Source organism: Cetorhinus maximus, chromosome 4 (assembly GCF_964194155.1).
Source record: "Cetorhinus maximus chromosome 4, sCetMax3.hap1.1, whole genome shotgun sequence".
Lineage (NCBI taxonomy): Eukaryota > Metazoa > Chordata > Chondrichthyes > Lamniformes > Cetorhinidae > Cetorhinus > Cetorhinus maximus.
Window position 1 is genome coordinate 67,944,123 of NC_135882.1, and position 20,033 is coordinate 67,964,155.

General features: G+C 46.2%; 1 protein-coding gene across 4 annotated transcripts in view; it reads right to left on the minus strand.

Moving 5' to 3' along the window:
* LOC144679671 (uncharacterized) overlaps positions 1–20,033 on the minus strand; it is a 665,324-nt gene that overhangs the window by 292,730 nt on the left and 352,561 nt on the right. For all 4 annotated transcript variants that reach the window (XM_078540272.1, XM_078540271.1, XM_078540274.1 and 1 more), the window contains one exon: positions 19,749–19,979. In XM_078540272.1, the coding sequence (XP_078396398.1) occupies positions 19,749–19,979 (231 nt within the window). The remainder of the gene's footprint in view (positions 1–19,748; positions 19,980–20,033) is intronic.

Consider the following 20,033-nt stretch of genomic DNA (forward strand, 5'->3'; position numbering starts at 1 on the left):
GATTCTTTAACCAATAATGCTACACCTCCACCTTTTTTATCCCCCTCCATGTCCTGCCTGAAAATTCTATATCCTGAGATGTTGAGCTGCATTTTTGCCCCTCTTTAAGCCAAATTTCTGTTATAGCAATGATATCATTCTGTCATGTGTCTATCTGTGCCCTCAGCTCATCAGCTTTGTTTGCTATACTCCTCGCATTTAAATAAATACCTTTTAACATTGCCAAATTCCTATGCTGTAAACCTTTTAGCCTTTGCTTCTTCTGTCTTTCAGAGTCAGCCGCTAATTTTCTGTCTCCCACTCCCCGTTCTGAACTTGTCCTATCTGAATCTGCCCTCAGGTTCCGGTCCCCTACCAATCTAGTTTAATCCCTCCACGACAACACTAGCAAATCTCCCTGCAAGGACATTCGTCCCGGTCCTATTCAGGTATAGACCATCTGGCTTGTACAGGTCCCACCTTCCCCAGAACCAGTCCCAATGCCCAGAAATCTGAAGCCCAAGTGAAGGGCAGAAGCCTTACATCCAACCACTTAATGGTCCATGGAGCATTAAATGGTTGCTGGACAGCCGGAATCAGCGTTATGTGTTCCCCACCAATTCTTCGGGTGCTGGGGTGGGAATCCCGGCCACCCGTTAAATTCTGCCCTCTGATTCTCCGCTCCACTTCATTACTTTTGGAGGAAGGAGATTAAATCATAAAAATATACAGTACTGTTTCACTGTATCACAGATATCCAATTCTTTTTGAAAGTTACTATTGAATAGAGGTATGGCAGGACATGTGCCATGTGGGAACTCCCAGCCACTTCCCATGTCCCAGACAACCACAGGTACAGGTAGTGTTGTCAGCTGGAGGAGTTCAACGTCTGTGTTTTGGAACTTGAGCAACCGCTGTTGTTATTTCAATCCAACTGCAGGGATGAGTATTTTGTGGCTAGCAAGTTTAGGAGCTGGTCACTCCACAGCTTAAGTGAATGTATATAGAGAGGTATTGGGTGACTATCAGACAGGCAGAAAATAGCAGGTACTGAATACTGATGGAGAAGAGGGCTCATCTGTGGAGTGAGCAACAGCCAAGATCATAGCACCTTGTGTGGCTCAGTTATATAGGGAGGGAGGAGAAAGACCAAAAAAGCCATAGTTATAGGGGATTCCATAGTTAGGGGAGTGCCAGGGCGAAGGATATCACTGAGCATCTGCAGAACATTCTAGGGGAGGGCATAAGGAGGGCAAAGGCAAGGAACAAGAGGCAAGAAAGGCAACGGAGGTCACAGCCTCAGTATTGAGTGTACCACCGAAGAAGAAGTTACCTGAACATGTCAGAGAATCAGTGTCGCAGAAGACTGTGCCTATTTAGGCAAACAGTCAGTGAGATTTGTGCCCTCTTAAGGAAGGCCTCAGGTCTCGTAGTACAGCTTTCCTACCCCTTCCAGTAGCCATCTACGTGGCACTGATCATCTTTGCCTTTGGCTCGTTCAAAGGATCAGCAGCAGATCTTGGTGGTGTCTCTCAAGCAGCAACACATCACTGCATTTTACAGGTTACTGATGCCCTATTTGTGAGAGCAGGCCAGTACGTGCAATTTCAAAAAGATGGGGCCTCAATGAGCTTCACCTCCACCTCTGGATTCCCACAGTTGGAAGGCATAATCCCATAAAAGTGCTGAGTGGAGGAGGAGGGTGCAGAAGCAGAATGGTGCCCATGCTGTGCAGGGAGGTGGCTGGGGCTGGCTCAGCAGTCCAAGCTCTCATCAGGATGCAGTGAATGCCAAGGAACATCTAGTCCTGGCACATTTCACCTGAACACTTTTCATCTGGCAGGACTGGATGCTCTGGCACACTCTTTGATCAGCCTGTGAGGACATACCCCGTGAAAAGCACATGAATAGATCCATTCTTTCCAGCAATGTATAGTACACATCTCTCCAGCAACCTCAGAGTCCCCGTTCAAAGCCCACTGCTTCACTTCACAATGTCTTCCCATTAAAGAATGTAATCTCACTTGTCTGCATCATGGCTCAGTATTTCAAATATTATTAACAAATTACGATGTACACAATCACAAGTGTAATTACGCCAAGTGAACTACTCAGTGCTGTGATTACCGCGGTGGCCTTCGCTCTTGAAAGGTTCTATGCAGTGCTCCCCCTGCTGCCTTGGATGAGTTGAAAGCAGCCTGCTCCCATCTATCTGCTTGTGACTGAGACACATGTGCCAGTCATTCTCATCGTGGAGGTGTCAGTAGTGACACCTCCAGAGGCCGCTGCATTGGCGTCAATTCAGGAGCAGCCTGCGTCACAGGGCCTGCTGCATAGATGGACCCTGAGTCAGAGGGGCCAAGGAAGTTGATGATGATGGTGTCCCATGAGGAGTGGCACCCTTATAACTTTCAGTGAGCCCTCTGATGGTGCTTTGGATCACTGGAAGGGACCTCCAGGAGGGTGCAACTGGCATCCACTCCATGCCTCTGTGCCATCTGCACCACTGATCAGTCAATGCCAGTGCATTGCATATATTCAGTGCATGTCAGTGTGCTGTTCCTGCAATCACTCAAGAGTGCTTCTGCAATTGACTCTCCATGATGTTGATCACACTCTCAGAGGAGGAACGCATGCATTCACAGCCCTGAACCATGATGGGGCACATGAGCTGGGTAGACTCCTATGTACTCAGCCCATGACCCCACACTGTCTCAGGGAACTCTGACATGTGGGCACACACCTCATGTTGCTGATCAAAGTCGAGTGGCCTAGCTTGCGACTCTCCAGGTCCTGCACTTGTGCCCAGCTGAGCAAGGGTATGTCTATCCTCCATCCTTCAAGGAGGACTGCCCACAGCTTCCACTGCCTCCATCACCTCCTCATTCTCACTTGCCTAGTGCCACCTTTTCTAATCGCACACGGGGATCAACCAATATGAATGCTGCTGGTGGAGGGTGCTTCTAAATGATGAAACAGTGCTGAGTCTGTTGGTTCCCTCTCATCGGATGGTCCTAGTGGTGCTGCAGCAGCAATGACATGTTCCCTCTGCAACTGGCCCTGTAAGAGACATAAGAAGGAGATCATGAGAACTCACCTGTGACAGCAGATGGAAATGAGGCTTCCCAATGCAGCTGAGGCTTTGGCATGCTGTCAGATGGGCAGGATCCCCTTCATCTATAGGTTTCAATATTATTTCACCCTCTCTTCCACATATTCCAATCTTTCCATTGCTTACTTCTTCACGTGGTACCACCCTCACAATGTCCATCGCTGCCACCTCCATTGCGGTGAAGATGGCGAGCTGGGGCAGTTTTTCTCCTGTGTGCACCCTCTCCCTTGTATTGTTCACCCTTTTCTCTCGCAAGGACAAAACATCTCTCACCAATACATGCAGCTCATTAAATAAGTAGTTGCATGTAACAGTACTGCCAGATTTTCAACTTTTGGGTTCCTCTTTAAGTAGCCCACTAAACTATTCTCCTACATGCTCTTGTCCCTCTTATTTCCTTTTTCAGTTTGATTCTCTTGTGTATTGTGAACATGATATTCATCAGAAACACAAATTTTATGTTACATTTTTAACTCGAAGGGAGCAAATTTGGGTTGTGTGGTGCTGCTAACACAGGCGTGGGCCGTGCCTCCAGTTGCCATCTGTAAATGCAGAAGGGTCCACACAGGTAGCTCCCTTATGTGCGCTGGAAGGCTGTGAATGGACGTCACCTTGACATCACATTGCCTAAGCACTGATGCGACACCAGAATATGCAGGTCATATCTACATATGTGTGAATCACTAAAAAAAACAAGTGCAGGAAGGTAAAGTGGGCCTTGAACCAGAGTTATTTAAACAGCCAGTCAACAAAATTAAGGTGAGGTGTTTTCCATTCACTTTTGCTCAGGAGGAGATTGGTGGAAGCACTCTGGAATGTTGTTGGAGGTGTTTTCTGGTAGTTGGTGATTACAGTCAAGGAGGAGAAAGGAGTACAGAACCCAGGCAAGGGAGCAATTGTTCCTGCACCTCTTCAACTGCAACACAACCAGCAGATGTAATGGAGGAGACAGGGAGGGGGAAATCTGTGAGGAGAGAGGAGAAGGAGGCTCTTCATCGAAGATCCCACCCACCGTGAGTATTGTAGGAGCAATATTCCTACATTCGTATGAATCTGAAGCAATGCCTGAGGTGGCTCTGACTTACCAAGGTCGTGATCATGGAACTGTGTCACCTCCTTCAGCCTGACCTGGAGTCTCACAGCATAATGAGGGCGGCTCTCCCTGTGTCATGAAGGTTTTACAAATCTGGAGCTTTCAGATGCGAGCAGGAGAGAACATAAATATTTTGCAGCGTGGAATTCAGTCAACACAGCAACCAGGAGGTGACGGAGGTCATAGCCACAAGTTTTATCCTCTTCTCCCTCAGGAGGCAAGGACAGGTTGCAAGGTCCCATGACTTCACCAGGATAGTGGATTTCGAATGGTGCATGTATATTTCTCTGTGGATCCCCCATGTCATCATGGAGAGGTGCAGAAACCAGTTTTGGCAACGGCTTATAATGGTTACCATTCTATAAATGTGCAGGTGGTGTGGGACCACACCAAGAAGTTCCTCTCACTGAATGCCCGCTATTCTGGCAGCAGTCAGGGTACAATCATCCAGTGACAGTGTGCCCTATGCACTGTCTTCGGGCCTCTGAGAAGACCCCATCTGTGCTTGGTGTATGACCTCCTTCCACCATCCCACGACACGAGCAGAGAGGCCATACAATGAAAGTCAGGGAGCCAGGTCTAACATTGTGGAGCGAGCAATTGATCTTCTGAAACAATGCTTCTGCTACCTAGGCTGCTCAAGAGGGTGTCTTTGCAGTGCATGTAGGAGAGGGTCTCTGAGTTTGTGGTGGCATGTTGCATCTTCCACAACCTGGTCATTATGAGAGCACAGCCATTACCTCCTGCCAACGGGAGGCCACATTAGGAGGAGGAAAAGGGAGTGGAAGAAGAGGTGGTGGAGGAAGAGGAGGAGAAAGAGGAGACAGGAACAAGGCAACATTGACCCCATGCAACTAGACACAGCGAGAATGAACAGGTTGTGAGGATTTGGTTTACTTGAAACAAACTTCCCATTCTTTATATATCAGTGCCACATCAGTGGTAGGTATTCAAGGAAGAGATAGGAAGGTTCAGAGCAAGTATGTTCCCTCAAAGAAAAAGGATGGATCCCCTGGATGTCAAGGGGGTAAATGGGAGGATGAAGGAAAAAAGGGAAGATTATGACAGATACCAAGGGTTCAATACTGCAGAAATCCTAGAGGAAAATAAAAGGTGAATGGGTGAAATTAAAATGGAAATTAGGAAAGCAAAGAGAAGGCGCGAAAAAAAAATTGGCAAGTAAAATCAAGGAAAACCAAAGATATTTTAAAATACATAAAGAGCAAGAGGATAACTAAAGAAAGTGCCGCGTCGATTGGGGACCATAAAAGTAACTTGTGTATGGAGGTAGAGGGTGCAGGTATACTTCTTAAAGAATGTTTTGCATTTGCTTTCATAAAAGAGAGGGATGATGCAGACACTAAAATAAAAGAGATGGAATGTGAAATATTGGATGAAATTATCATAGTGAGAGGAAATAGTAAGGGGTTTAACATCTTTGAAAGTAGGTATATCCCCAAGCCCAAATCAAATGTACTCTAGGCTGTTAAGGGAACCAAGAGAAGAAATTACGAGGTCATGACCATAATTTTTCAATTTTCTCTGGCTACAGGTGTGGCACCAGAGGACTGGAGGTCAGCTTACATTGAATATTGCAGAAAAAAGAGACATGTTGAAGCTTATCATCTTGCACTCATCAGGACACTTCGCAAGAATACCAATTATAAGGGGAAAATAACAACTTATACTGTATGTAGAGGGTGCTGATTGGTTCGCAAGTGGCCTCTGATTGGTAGAGGCATTGCCATGGAGAATGCAACAGTGATGGTGACTGCCAAGCACTGTTTGAAATTTAAACCAGGCAGCTTGACCCTGATTGGTCAAGGCATTGCCCTGAGGAATGAGCTTGCGAATGGCTGTCACTAATTTTGTTTAGATGAAACAGGCACAATGTGTGTACATGTTCTTTCGGTCTGCAAAGAACAGGATCCTATGTACTAATTTATGTAGCTTCGAGTACATGTGCCACACTGCGAGCCTGACTGACAATATTAAATTGGTTGTCAGAGTAATTATGATCTGACACTGAGGACTACTCAGCAAATGTTGTCCAATCACGGAATCACATCTGATGTTGTACATTATGAGCAGAATCATCCCAGATTTGCACTTAGTGTGGTAGAGGGCAGGAGAAAGAACATTTTACTCGCTAGCCGCAATGGCGGCTTTTCACACTGTATCGTCCCAATCCCCTCTCATTAATTATGCATTCCCGTGAAATGTGCCGTTTCGTTGGTGGGCGGTCTCTGATTCACCCGCCACGCTGTAACCTCGCCGCTTCCTCACGCCAGGCGCCATATTTAAAGTGCAGCCACGCGTACACCACTCAGTGCTTCTAGCCCAGGGCTTGTGCATAGGAGACATGACCCTGAAAGGCAAGAAGACTGCAGCCCTCCAATGCAGTGACGGGGCCCTGGAACGCCTTTTGGATGCCGTGGAGGCCAACTATGTCCCCTAGCCCCACTCCGGCCACAGGACGGGCAGCAACATCAGCAATCTGGCTTGGGAGGCAGTGGCAGCGGTGGTCAGTGCCGATGCCCTGCAAAAGAGAAAAGCCACCCAGTGCTGAAAGAAGGTGAATGATCTCCGTTCCACCAGAGGAAGTCACTCTTCTCATCAGTCTCAACTCATTGACTCACAACCCAGTAAAAAATCCACAGTGATCTGACTCACTGCCAGTTCAAGGGACATCACCATTCACTCTCTGTCACACACCTTCATTGTCCACATCACATCCATGGCACCACCCACACATGCCAGGCATATCCACATATGCCATGTCTGGTCTGGCAGACATCCTGCTCACACTTTCCCCATCTGTTTTCATGCAGGACAAGCTGGCATACAATAAAAGGGAGAGGTCGCAGACTGGTGGAGGAATGCCTGAAATCAAGGTCCTCAAAAACCTTGAAAATACAGTCATCTGGCCAGTGAAGATCTGGACTGTTCCTGTGTTGACAGTGAGGTCAGCGGTGCTCAACCAAGTGAGGATCCAGCAGTGCGACATCCATCAGAGAACAATCCTGTGAGTGATGTGTCCTGTTTCACAGGCCAATGCCATGCACTAATTATCTCTCTGTGCTTTCGCAGGCACATCTGCCAAACAACCGAGGGAGTCCACGACCTAGGTCCTCGACTCAAGCCCCGAAGACACCTCAGAAGAGAAATCTGCTGAAACCCTAATTGAAAACCCATTACAGCGATCACCCTTACCTTCCACAGCGCAGAGACACACACCTTGTTGGGACCAAGCTTTAAAGTAGGGTCACAGTCTGGTGAGCACGTCGCACTGTCTGATCCACAGTAGGTGGAGGCAGGGATTCCCAGGTTTCCAGCACTTGGAAGGCAGCTGGAGACCAGAAATCTGCTAAGTCAGAGTCAGATGATAAGCCCCTGAACTTGGTCATACCTCAGTTGTTGGAGATGCAAAGGAAAGCTCAGGAACAACAGGAAGGAACTCCTCAGATTGCAAGGCATGATGGAGGAGTCCATTCACATTCAGTCTGAGGGGATAGTGCCAGCATGCCAATGCACTGGGGTCAACACTGATAGGATGACGGCCACCATGGAGGCCTTGGGGTCCAGGACATTGGTCCTGCACAGCTTCGCCAGCTGAACTTCATCGCTGACGCCATAGTTGGCCTCCAACAGTGTCAACACGAGAGGGGTGCAAGGCAGCTTGATCTCACTCCAGATTCCCCTTCTCCTCAAGGAGTCACCCAGGAGCCCTTTGGCACCCACATGGAGGAGGAACAGCAGGTCCACAGACCAGGGCCATCCACCCAGGTGACTCCGGGAGTGTCCGGCCCATCCAAATCCCCTCTTCCTGTGACCCCAGCAAATCCAGCTCCACAGGACGAGGAGGGTGCCACTGCAACACTGTACGGCCCTGAAAGCAGGCCGGGGCCCTCCAGGTCTCAGCGCTCCAGAGGTCGCCATCAAGGTCATCATAGACAGGGTGCAGCAATCAGCAAGCTGCCTCCAGCTCCACTGTCGATATTAGGGGAGCAGCAAGACATAGCAGCAGGGCTGGGAAGGTTAAGAAGATGCAGTTGAACACCTGGGCATGGGTGTTAATCATTTCTACATAATTTTCACTTTGTTAAAAAACTCCCAAGAATGTCTTCTTGCCTATAGCTCCTTGTTCTGATGAGCAATGTTTGTGTCATTCAGTTGTGAAACCTTGGTCCCTGCACAGTCCAGGATTTCTCCTCAATGCTTTGAGTAACCTTCCCAGCACACTGATGGTGTGCTGTCACTGTCGCAGGTCACATTGTCATGCCTGCACCTCAATGGAGCTTATCATTGCTGCCAGAATGCCCTGGGCTGGCGGCACAGGGTTCGGTCATTCTCTCTATGTGCTCCCAGCATCTTTGAGCTGTGGCTGGACCCCCATCTCATCAGCATGTGAGTCCTATGACAGTGTGGTCCTGAAGGGTTCAGGTCACAAAGGATGCCATAGGATCAGGAGTAGTGAAAGCTTCCCACTGCATCTCCATGATATGACTCCATGATGTTCACAGAGTGCAAGCAAGCTGCCATCTGCCAGATAGGAGTCAGACATTCACAAAAGCTATGTGAGGATCAATGGAGTAGCCCCACTGCATGTTGTCATCATCCTCCTGGAATGTAGGGACTGGAGGGACTATGGGCATCCACTGCATCTCCAGGACAGGAGCCTTTCCACAGAGGGTATGTGTGCTGCCATCAGGCAAACAGGAGTCAAATGTTCACAGATGCATTCGGAGAGTCAATGGTGTCTCCTCACTGCATGTTGTCATCATGCTCCATGAATCCTGCAGCTATGAGGGCCTCTCTAGCACGCCTGCCTCGTCTGGCCAGTGCGATGGCCTCATCGCCATCATCCTCACCTTCAAGGACCTCCTTGCCCTCATCCCCGTCGATGTCCTCCTCATCGGAGGAGACGTACAGCTCCTTCGTCTTCTCCTGAGCTAGCTCCTCTCCCCGTTGCAGTGCCAGGTTGTGAAGGGTGCAGCAGGTGATGGCTATGCTTAACACCCTCTATGGACTGTATTGCAGAGCTCCACCAGACCGGTCCAGGTACCGGAGCCTCATTTTCAACATTCTGATGGTTTGCTCCACTAAGGTGTGAGTTACAGCATGAGCCTTGTTGTACCTTCTCTCTGCTGTACTCTGAGGCTGCTACATGGGTGTTATCAGCCACGTCCTCTGCGGGCAACCCTTGTCCTCAAGGAGCCAACCCTGAAGCCTCTCTGGACCCTGGAATATGTCAGGGATCTGAGACCTACTGAGAATGTAGGAGTTGTGGACACTCCCTGGGAACTGTGCGCAGGCCTGCAGGATGCGTTTGTGGTGGTTGCACACCAGCTGAACATTCAGCAAGTGGAAGCCCTTGCACTTGACGTACTTGACCGCTTGTTGTCACAGAGATCTGAGCACCACGTATTTAACTTAAAGTAAGGTTTTATTTTTCAACTACAGGCATGGCAGGGCAGCTCAATCCCGTGTTATGTACCGCCTGCAGCATGTGGGAAGTCCTAGATGCTTCTTGCACTCTGACTGACCACGTGTGCAGTATATGCCACCAGCTACAGCTACTTGAGCTCCGAGTTTTGGAGCTTGAGCAGCAGCTGGAGGCACTGAGATGCATCCGCGAGGCTGAGTGTTTCGTGGATAGCACGTTTTTAGATGTGGTCACCCCACAGCTTATGGAAGTGCAGACAAAGAGGGAATTGGTGAGCATCAGTCAGAAGAAAGGTGTCAGGCAGGTAGTCTGGAAATTCCCAGGTTGCATCTCGCTCGAGAACTGTTTCTCTGTGTTGGAAAACGGTGAGAGTGACGGTTCCTGTGGGGAGTGCAGCCATGCTCATGGCACTGTGAGTGGCTCAGCTGCACAGGGGAGAAGGAAAAAGAGGGGAAGAGCAATAGTGGTAGCAGACTCGATAGTAAGGGGAACAGACAGGCATTTCTGTGGCCGTAGATGTGACTCCAGTGTGGTATGTTGCCTCCCTGGTGCCATGGTCAAGGATGTCACTGAACGGCTGCAGAGCATTCCAAAGTGGGAGGGCAAACAGACAGAGATCGTGGTACATATTGGTACCAACGACATAGGTAGAAAGAAGGATGAGGTCCAGCAAGCAGAATTTAGGGAGCTAGGAAGCAGATTAAAAAACAGGACCTCAAGGTACTAATCTCTGGAAGACTTACGGTGCCACACGCTAGTGAGTATAGAAAGGAGGTTAGTCCAGATGAATATGTAGCTGGAGAGATGGTGCAGGGGGGAGGGCTTTAAAGTTCTTAGACATTGGGACCATTTTTGGGGGTGGTGGGAGCTGAACAAAGTGGACGGGTTGCACCTGAGCTGGTATGGGACCAACATCTTTGCGGGGAGGTTTGCTAGTGTTGTTGGAGAGAGTTTAAATGAACTTGGCAGGGGGATGGGATCCTGGGAGGAGTTTCAGCAGGGGAGATGCACAGCCAAAATTAGAAGAGAGAGCAAGTGAGTCTGGAATGCATAGAACTTATAGTCCAATTAAGGCACATGGGAGTTTGGCAAGGTTGGATGGTATTTATTTTAATGCAAGGAGTCTGACGAATAAGGCAGATGCGTTGAGGGCACAAATTAACTCATGGAAGTATGATGTCACTGCTGTCACAGAGACATGGTTGAGAGAGGGGCAGGATTGGCAGCTCAATATTCCAGGATATAGGGTCTTCAGGTGAGACAGGGAAGGAGGTAAAAGTAGAGGGGGTATCGCAATATTGATCAAGGAATCAATTATAGCAGTAAGGAAGGATGACATCTTAGAAAGCTCCTCAAATGAAGCCATATGGGTAGAACTTAAAAACAAAAAAGGAGCAATCACATTGCTGGGAGTGTACTATAGGCCCCCAAACAGTCAGAGAGAAATAGAAGAGCAGATATGTAGGCAAATTTCAGAGAAGTGTAAAAATAATAGTGTAGTAATAGTGGGGAATTTCAACTTCCCCAACATTAACTGGGTTAGTCTGCGTCATTAATGATGTAAGATCACATGACAAGAGAGCATGGAGAGAGATAGTTCTATGTCGAACCTCTTTTTAAAAATTCATTCATGGGATGTGGGCATCGCTGGCTAGGCCAGCATTTTTATTGCCCATCCCCAATTGCCCTTGAGAAGGTGATGGTGAGCTGCCTTCTTGGACCGCTGCAGTCCATGTGATGGAAGTACACCCACACAGTGCTGTTAGGGAGGGAGTTCCAGGACTTTGACCCAGCAACAATGAAGGAACGATGATATAGTTCCAAGTCACTATATATGCCACATATATATGGCTTGGAGAGGAACTTGTAGGTGGTGGAGAGGAACTTGTAGACTATCCTTGTTCTTCTAGGTGGTAGGGATCATGGGTTTGTCAAGTGTTGTCAGAGGAGCTTTGGTGAGTTCATCTTGTAGATGATACACACTGCTGCCACTGTGCATCGGTGTGTGTGGAGGGAGTGAATGTTGAAGGTGGTGGATGGGGTGCCAATTAAGCGGGTTGCTTTGTCCTCAATGGTGTCAAGCTTCTTGAGTGTTGTTGGAGCTGCACTCATCCAGGCAAGTGTAAAGTATTCCATCACACTACTGACTTGTGACAAGCTTTGAGGAGTCAGAAGGTGAGTTACACTCCGCAAAATTCACAGTCTCTGACCTGTTCTTGTAGCCACAGTATTTTTATGGCTAGTCCAGTTCAGTTTCTGGTCAATGGTAACCCCCAGGATGTTGACAGTCGGGGATTCAGTGATGGTAATGCCATTGAATGTCAAGAGGAGATGGTTGGATTCTCTCTTATTGGAGATGGTCATTGTCTGGCATTTGTGTGGCATGAATGTTACTTGCCACTTATCAACCCAGCATAAATGTTGTTCAGGTCTTGCTGCATATGGGCATGGGATGCTTCAGTATCTGTACAATGTTCAGCACCATTGGTGCTGAACATTGTACAATCATCAGCAAACGTTCCCACATCTGATCTTATGATGGAGGGAAGGTCATTGATGAAGTAGCTGAAGATGGTTGGGCCTGGGAGTTCTGCTCTTGAGATCCGCTCTTTTGTCCATGTTTCAACTAAGGCTGTAATGAGGTCAGGGGATGAGTGGCCCTGGCAGAACCGAAACTGAGCATCAGTGAGCAGTTTATTGCTGAGTAAGTGCTGCTTGATAGCACTCTCGATGATCCCTTCCATCACTTTGCTCAGTCTGTATTGTACATAGTTAGTATTATGTTAAATAAAAGGTAAAGTTCACCAACAGCCTTGCCACCATCTGTATCTGTAAATGTAGACCATGAGAAACCCCATTTAAAACCTACAATAATGATAACAGGGCAGAGCTCTGAAGAAGAGTCATACGGACTTGAGACATAACTCTGTTTCTGTCTCCACAGATGCTGCCAGACCTCCTGGGTTTTTCTAGCATTTTCTGTTTTTATTTCAGATTTCCAGCATCTGCAGTATATTGCTTTTACTGATATATGCTCTATTTATGATGATCTGAACTCCACAATATGTTCACGTTCAAGACAACTGCATGGGGCAGATTCTACCCCATTGTAGGCCCATCTCAAAAAAAGGAAGCCACTGTTACAAGCCTGAAAAGTTCATTAAAAGCAGCAATAAGATGTTGCCTCACCCTGTTGCCCTGAAAACAAATCACCAACCTAAAAATGGACAAAGAGGAAAATGAATTGGAATGCTTGGAAACACCTGTTCCCACTTCTTTTGGACAGAGTCTTTTGTTCTTGGTAGGTGTTTCACACGCTGCCTGAAAATGCAGTGAGACACCTGCGCTGACTCTGAGGAGGAAGACCCGCCATATCTTCTGCCAATCAGGCAGTTAAGTGGACAGTGGCAGCCTTCCTTCTGGCCGAGGACCCCGGAAGACAATGTACCACCCACCAAGAGCTACTGGCCAATCAGAGGCCAGCAGCTCTCGCACTCAGCAGAGCATGGAGGAGGCCAGTGCTGATACTGGGCCAACATCCCCTGGAGTACCAGGGTGGCAGAAGATGCAGGAGAAAGGTAAGTGCTGTTGGGGGGTTGGGGTCTCGTGGGGCGGAGGTCATAAGAAGAGGGGAGCCATGAGGTTTGGCAGCAAGGGCAGGAGGGTGGCTGTCCGCAGCCACCTGCCTGCCCCATATCCATGCCATTGATCATGCACAGATTAGTGCACCCCCCCCAGCCCCGTCCAGAATTCTGACCCAACCCAATCCATCCAGCTGACATGCAGTCCCCACAGTTTTACCAGTCTTGCAGGTCGCATGTTGGCAGGCCCACCTGGAGCTGGGGAGATTGCAGCGTAAGTGGGAAGAGGCCCTTAAGTGGTATTTAATTGGCCACTTAAGGGACTCAACTGTAGGTGGAGTGGGAAGGTTGACCATGGGCCTTACTGATAGATTCTGTTACTTCGGGCGGAGGCGGGAAGGCGTCGGGTATTGATCCTGATGTTAACCCACCAAATTTTCAGACCCCTCTTCCTCCTTCCCCGCCTCCTGCGAGCACAGAGGATTCTGGCTTTTAGACTCCGCCTATCATAGCCATAGGTATTCTGGCCCTGTTAAAGGAAGCCTGGAGGAAACTTAGGTAAGCACAACACAAGTCTTTTGTTTCTCTTGTGCTTTACTTGTGCTCTAAAAGTAGAAAATGCTGGAAAAACTCAGGAGGTAAAAATAAGTGTTGCCCAGTTACAAAGGGTAGGAAAACAGCGTGAAATTAAGATTCAAAGGTTGGATTTTTGTTTTGGGCAGGATCTCAACATTAGGATCAATTCTAGGCCCCTACACCACATAGTGTAACAAATACTCACCTGACACAATTTTCAAAGGAATGGTCAATTAATGGCCAGAGGGTGCACTCATGTCCAATTACAGACAGTGGGCGGGCTCCTGGTGCTAGAAGTTCAATAAGAGGCCCTCCAGCACTGAAGGAGCCGCAGCCTGCCGATGCAGGTAAAGGAGAGAAAGGGTGCCTCAAAATGCAAGGGCCCTCTCAGGACTTATTACAAACTTTTATAAAACAAATGGCAGACCACCATTGTGAGGGGGAAACTATATGGTATACTACGGCTGTTATTGTGGCCATTTAAGTATGGCAGCTGCAGAGGTTGGAAAGGAGGGGAGAGGAGAGGGATGGGGGGCCTCAAACTGATCTTAGAGGGCTATCCCACCTGTTCCGTTCAGCCACCAGAAGGCTGACTCTAGAAAGCAGACAGGTTCAGGGCAATGCGGAGGCCCGCAGGCCAACTGGAAAATTCCCATTGGTCTATGGTCATTCGCCTTAATAGGCTTTTAGTTATGTTAACAAACTGCCTGTCTCTTGTCAGCGGGTAGCCATCACCACTCCTGACCTGTCTCTTTAATACTGATCCAGTGGTGGGAAGATGCCAGTAAATTAGCACCCCGGCTGGCACCAGGAAATTCCGGGCCCACCAGCTCTGTTCCCACCTTCAGAGGGCTTAGAAAATCCAACCCAAAGAGTCTAAAATCTAACTGGACAATAATAAGGTTATAAAATTAAATCAGTTCTTCACATAAACATTTACAAATCATGTTACATTCTTCACATCAAACCTGATATTTCCCAAATTGCAGAAAACAGCAACTTATGCAGATACTGATAAAATGTATCTGACAAAGAAACACAAATAATTAAAATGTAAACAAGGACAAAATACTGCAGATCGTGGAAATTGGAAATGTGAAATAGAAAAAGGAAATGTTGGAAACACTCAGCGGGTCAGGCAGCATCTTGGACAGAAACAGAAGCCTGGCTTTCAGACTAGGGAAAGGTTTCATGCGGGCTTGGGAGGGGTCATGTGAGCGCTGTTGTGAGGTCAGGAAAGCCGGAAGAAAGGGCGGGTAGCCTCTTCTGTCGTTCATTCAACTCCAGCAAGATCGCCCGTGTGAGCATCCCTCCCTGCCACAACCTGATGCCCTCCGTGGGACTGCCCAATGTTTTCAGTCCGGAGGGGAAAAATGCAACGGGTAAGTACAGAGGCATGGAAAGGGGATAGGGGGCGGGGTGGTGGCGAGAAGAAAAGGGAAGGTCTGTTATAGAGTGGAAGGCAGGAATGATTAAATGACAAAAGGATGATGGTGCAAGGTTAAATAGAGCAGGACAAGTAAAGAAAGAAAAGATAGGTCTAGCACAATGTTCCCTCTAAGCTATCCAGCCACGCAGCAACCCAAATGTTCTCACACAAGTCAGTCCCTTTAAGTTACCATGCTTGCATGGCCACACAAAAACATTTAAAGGGACAATGCACTGAAATAAACTGACTGCACACTACAAAAAAAAAATTAGAGGCTACTTAGGCCTAGTCAGATCTGTAAATGGCAGCAGCAGAACCATTACCAGCAGTTGCAGTCTGAAAAAATACACACAGGGTCCTTGGACAAGATCAGGTACACTCCTAAATTCTTAGTAAAATGGAAACTTGGCAGAAAGAGCCTCTGACAACTCTTGAAGGCATATGAATACAGGATCTGTATCTAAGGACTGGCATCTGATGTTAATTCATAATGTTTAATTTATAAGTCAATAAATCTATAAAACAGATCATTAAGCCAGAGTAACATTCAGCATGGCTTTAGAGAAAATAAATCATACCTGAAGAATCAAATGGAATCCCACGAAAATGGAACTCAATTAGCAGATGAATGCTAGAGATTAGTAGATTTTCAGAAAGCACTTGATAATTTTATGCATGTGAGACTTTTAAACAAGGCTAAGGCTCTTAGAATGAATGATAAATATTAGCTGGTGTAAGTGAACATTGGAAAAGGAACCCAGAAGGCATTGAAAATTTGATAATGAAAATCTGTCTTGGGAAACAGTAAACGGCAGAGTTGACAAAGGGCCATTCTGCGTCTCTTTAATGTAAGGTTTGCTGATGATATCAAGATCCATGAGCAAATGAGGCAAGATGGAGAATATTCAATGGGATATGGGTGAATGATGTGAAATAACAAAGGAAGTAGTAAGATGTAATGTAACTGTACAGAAACCTTGACATATGAGCTCGATGGATGTTCTTTGGCAAAGATGAAAAGGATCGGTCACTGTAAAAATCTGGTTAAAGTGAATCTATTAGTAAGAAATATAAAATATTAAGATGAACATTCAGTACATTTTATATAGGATAAAATAGGGTTGTTTAAGTCTATAAAAATCATTAAGGGTAAATTTAAGCATTGTGCGCTCTAGAGGGCATTACATTGGATTGGCTTAGAACATAAAAATGTAGGAAAATAAGAAATAGAAGCAGGAGAGGACCATTGGGCCAATTGAGCCTGCTCCTCCAGTCAATACGATTATTGCTGATCTTTTGCCTCAATTCCACTTCCTGCCTGCTCTCAATATCCCTTGATTCCCTGAAGGACCAAAAATCTGTCTACCTCAGTCTTAAATATATTTAATGATGGAGCATCCACAACCCTTTGGGGCAGAGAATTCCAAAGGTTCACAATCCTTTTGAGTGAAGAAGCTTCTTCTCACCTCAGTCCTAAATGATTGGTCTCTTGGTCTCTTTATCTAAGCCATTAATATAGATTGTAAATAGCTGAGGCCCCATCGCTGACCTTTACGGCACTCCACTAGTTATAGCCTGTCAACTGGAAAATGCCTCATTTATCCCTACTCTTTGTTTCCTGTCCATTAACTGATCCTCTATCTAGGCTAATATATTAAGCCAACTCCACAATCCTTATCTTGTGTATTAACCTTGTGTGTGGTACATTATCGATTATTTAACCCGAGTACACTAGATCTACTGGTTCCCCTTTATCTACCCTACTAGGTATGTTCTCAAAACGTTCATTAGTATGCCAAACAATTTCCATTACGTAAAACCATGTTGATTTTGTCTGATCTTACCATGAATTTCTAAGTGCATTGCTATGACTTCCATAATAATAGATTACAGCATTTCCCAACAACTGATATCAGGTTAACTGGACTGTATTTCCTGTTTCGTCTCTCCCTCCTTCTTTGAATAGTAGAGTTGTATTTCTTAACTTTCAATCTGCTAGGACATTGTAGAAATTAGGGAATTTTAGAAAATCATAACCAGCTTTCTAATCTCTTTTAGATTGCTAGGATGTAGTCCAGCAGGTCCTGACGATTTGTCAGATTTTAGTCCCTTAAGTTTCTGTTAAGTTACTCTGGCTTAATGATCTGTTTTATAGATTTATTGGCTTATAAATTAAACATTATGAATTAACATCAGATGCCAGTCCTTAGATACAGATCCTGTATTCATATGTCTTCAAGAGTTGTCAGAGGCTCTTTCTGCCAAGTTTCCATTTTACTTAAGTCAGACTTTTGCCCTTGGATGGCGGGCGGGCCCCACCAGCTCAGCAGCGGGTTCTTCCCGACGTCATTTTCCCCTCAGTGAGCGGGCCCCACCCCCAAATCGCCGAGGGGAAAATCCTGGCATTAGTCTCTCCTGTTATTAAATAACTTAAGTTTCTCTCTTACTAGCCCTTTGGTTATTCTCTAGTTCTGGTATGCAATTGAGGCCATTGACAGGGTCAGTTAAAAAATTAAAGGACCAGCCGTCCAACCTTAAGGTTGGCGGGCAGGCCAGGAGCCCCAGCGGGAACTAGAAAAAACATGAAACCTCATCCACAGGCGGGATGAGGTTTCACATAGGGTTTAAAAAAAATTAATAAAGTTTTGTAAAAATTATGGGCATGTCCCAACTCATGTGACATGAATGGACATGTTAGGGAAATTTTATTTTTCTATTTTTATATCTACAACCGATCTCCCTGAGGCTGCACCTAGCCTCAGGGAGATGAGTGTGCTCTTTTGTGCGCGAAAGTGCGCACTCTCGATTTTGGGATCCTCCCCCCTGCCCGCACAGGGATGCATAGTGCTTCTGTGCGGACATCACGCTGGGCGGGCCTTAATTGGCCCGCCCACGTAAAATAGCGGTGCATCTCCGATTGTGGGCGCCGATCGGAAACACACCCATCAACTTTCCCTCTGACGGGGGTAAAATTCAGCCCAAAGTGTTTGCTCAATGAAGATGGAAACAGTGACAAAGGTATCACTGCAATAAAAGTTGAACACAAGTAAAAATTAAAGAAACAATTTGGCACCAGATGTAAAACTTGTGTTGCAGATCAGCTGTCCATCATCTGATATTCCTTTTCATCAATATAGATGGAAATGAAAATCAGGTTATTTCTATAAAGAGTAAAGCAGTGCAACAAAAGGGCTGTGCACAGTTAAGGGCCATTAGAGGGATTGTTTCTAGGGAATGGCCAGTACTATGCGCAGGGCCTGCTTCTAACTTGGGGCAGAATTTTACGACAGCTGGATTTTACGTTCCCGCTGAAGTCAATGAGGTTTAGAATGTCTCGCCTCATTTTACGGCTCTGTCCCCGCTGAAATGGGGCCGTAAAATTCTGCCCTTGATGTTTTTAAAACTAGCGCAAAAGACCCCTGAAACATGAGTTGCACTGAATGCAATTTGTGTTTACAATTTTGTGATCCTTTGTACTAGTTATGCCAAAATCTGGAGAATTGTGTCATAGTAATTAGCACAATTGAGCAGCAACTCCAGGCCCCTTTGTCATTCTTAGTATTTCTACAAGCCTCAAAGCTACCTTTAAACCACATCTTTCCTCCAGTCATCTTCTGGATCCTGGACTTAAACAAAGGTAAGGAATATAATTCATTACATAGCTATGCAAATGGGTAAGAAAAATTGTGGAAGCCACTGATGTTCAAATTCTACAAAAGTGTGAACATAATTATATAATGTGACTGGAAAACATGAACAGTACTTTGCAATAAGCACAATTTCAATTATTCAATCATTATAGGGGCAATATTAATGTTGCCTTCCTGGCGGAAACTGGGACAGTTGGGTATTTAAAGTCAGATAGTAATCTTGCCCACCAATGTCATGCTCCCATCGCACAGTTGTTCATTTTAAACAGATCTTCTGACCTTTGGCAAAGATCCTTGCTGGAAACCGGTGGGATCTTTCTCTAAATATGCAAATTGGGTTCCCAAATGGTCAGGGAGCCTTATTCCTAAACCAACCACTGGCACGAGCGGGGAAGCAGTTGTGGCTTTCCTGCATGGCCAAGCTACAGTAAGAAGAAGTGAGTCCAGAAGAGGCCTCCTTAAAATACTTCCCGATGACTTACAGGCAGATTTCTGTCACCCAACTTTAGCTCTGACACGGGTGCCCAGCTGCTGCTTCCCACCAGTTTCATGGAGCTAACTGATTGGCGGCATGCAAATCAGGACCAGGAACTTAAAATTTGCCCAAATCGTACGTTGCCAAGCTCAGAACAGTTTGATGCCCGCTGCATCTTCCATGTGTCCAAATTACAATATGGGCTCATAAATCAGTGGCATGAATAATGTTTTGTACATTACACAACAAATAATTCACCATGGGCAATGTCACCGGTGATCTATTTACTTACGTATTAATATTGTGCATTTCATCCTCACCTATTCCTAGTTCAATATTTTTGTACATAGCTATAGCAAGTTTCACTTCAAATCACAAGACAAATACAGTACTTTAAATATATATACCTCTCTTTGCATCTTCTGGGCCTCGTCTTTTAATGTCTCAATTAATTGTTCGCACTGTGCAGTGTGATCTTTGTTACTTTGTAAGTCCGCTTGTCTTGCATTCAACTCTTCTGATAGTTGATCAATCATCTCTTCACAAGTTTCCATTTGGCTATACTTTTCTTCATATCGATGTTGCAAGGTCACCATTTTATCTTTTAAATTACGGACTGTCTCATTCAGCTCAAATATCTGTCAATTTCAAATTCTGAGAATAAACAATCTAATTTCAAAAACATTTATTAT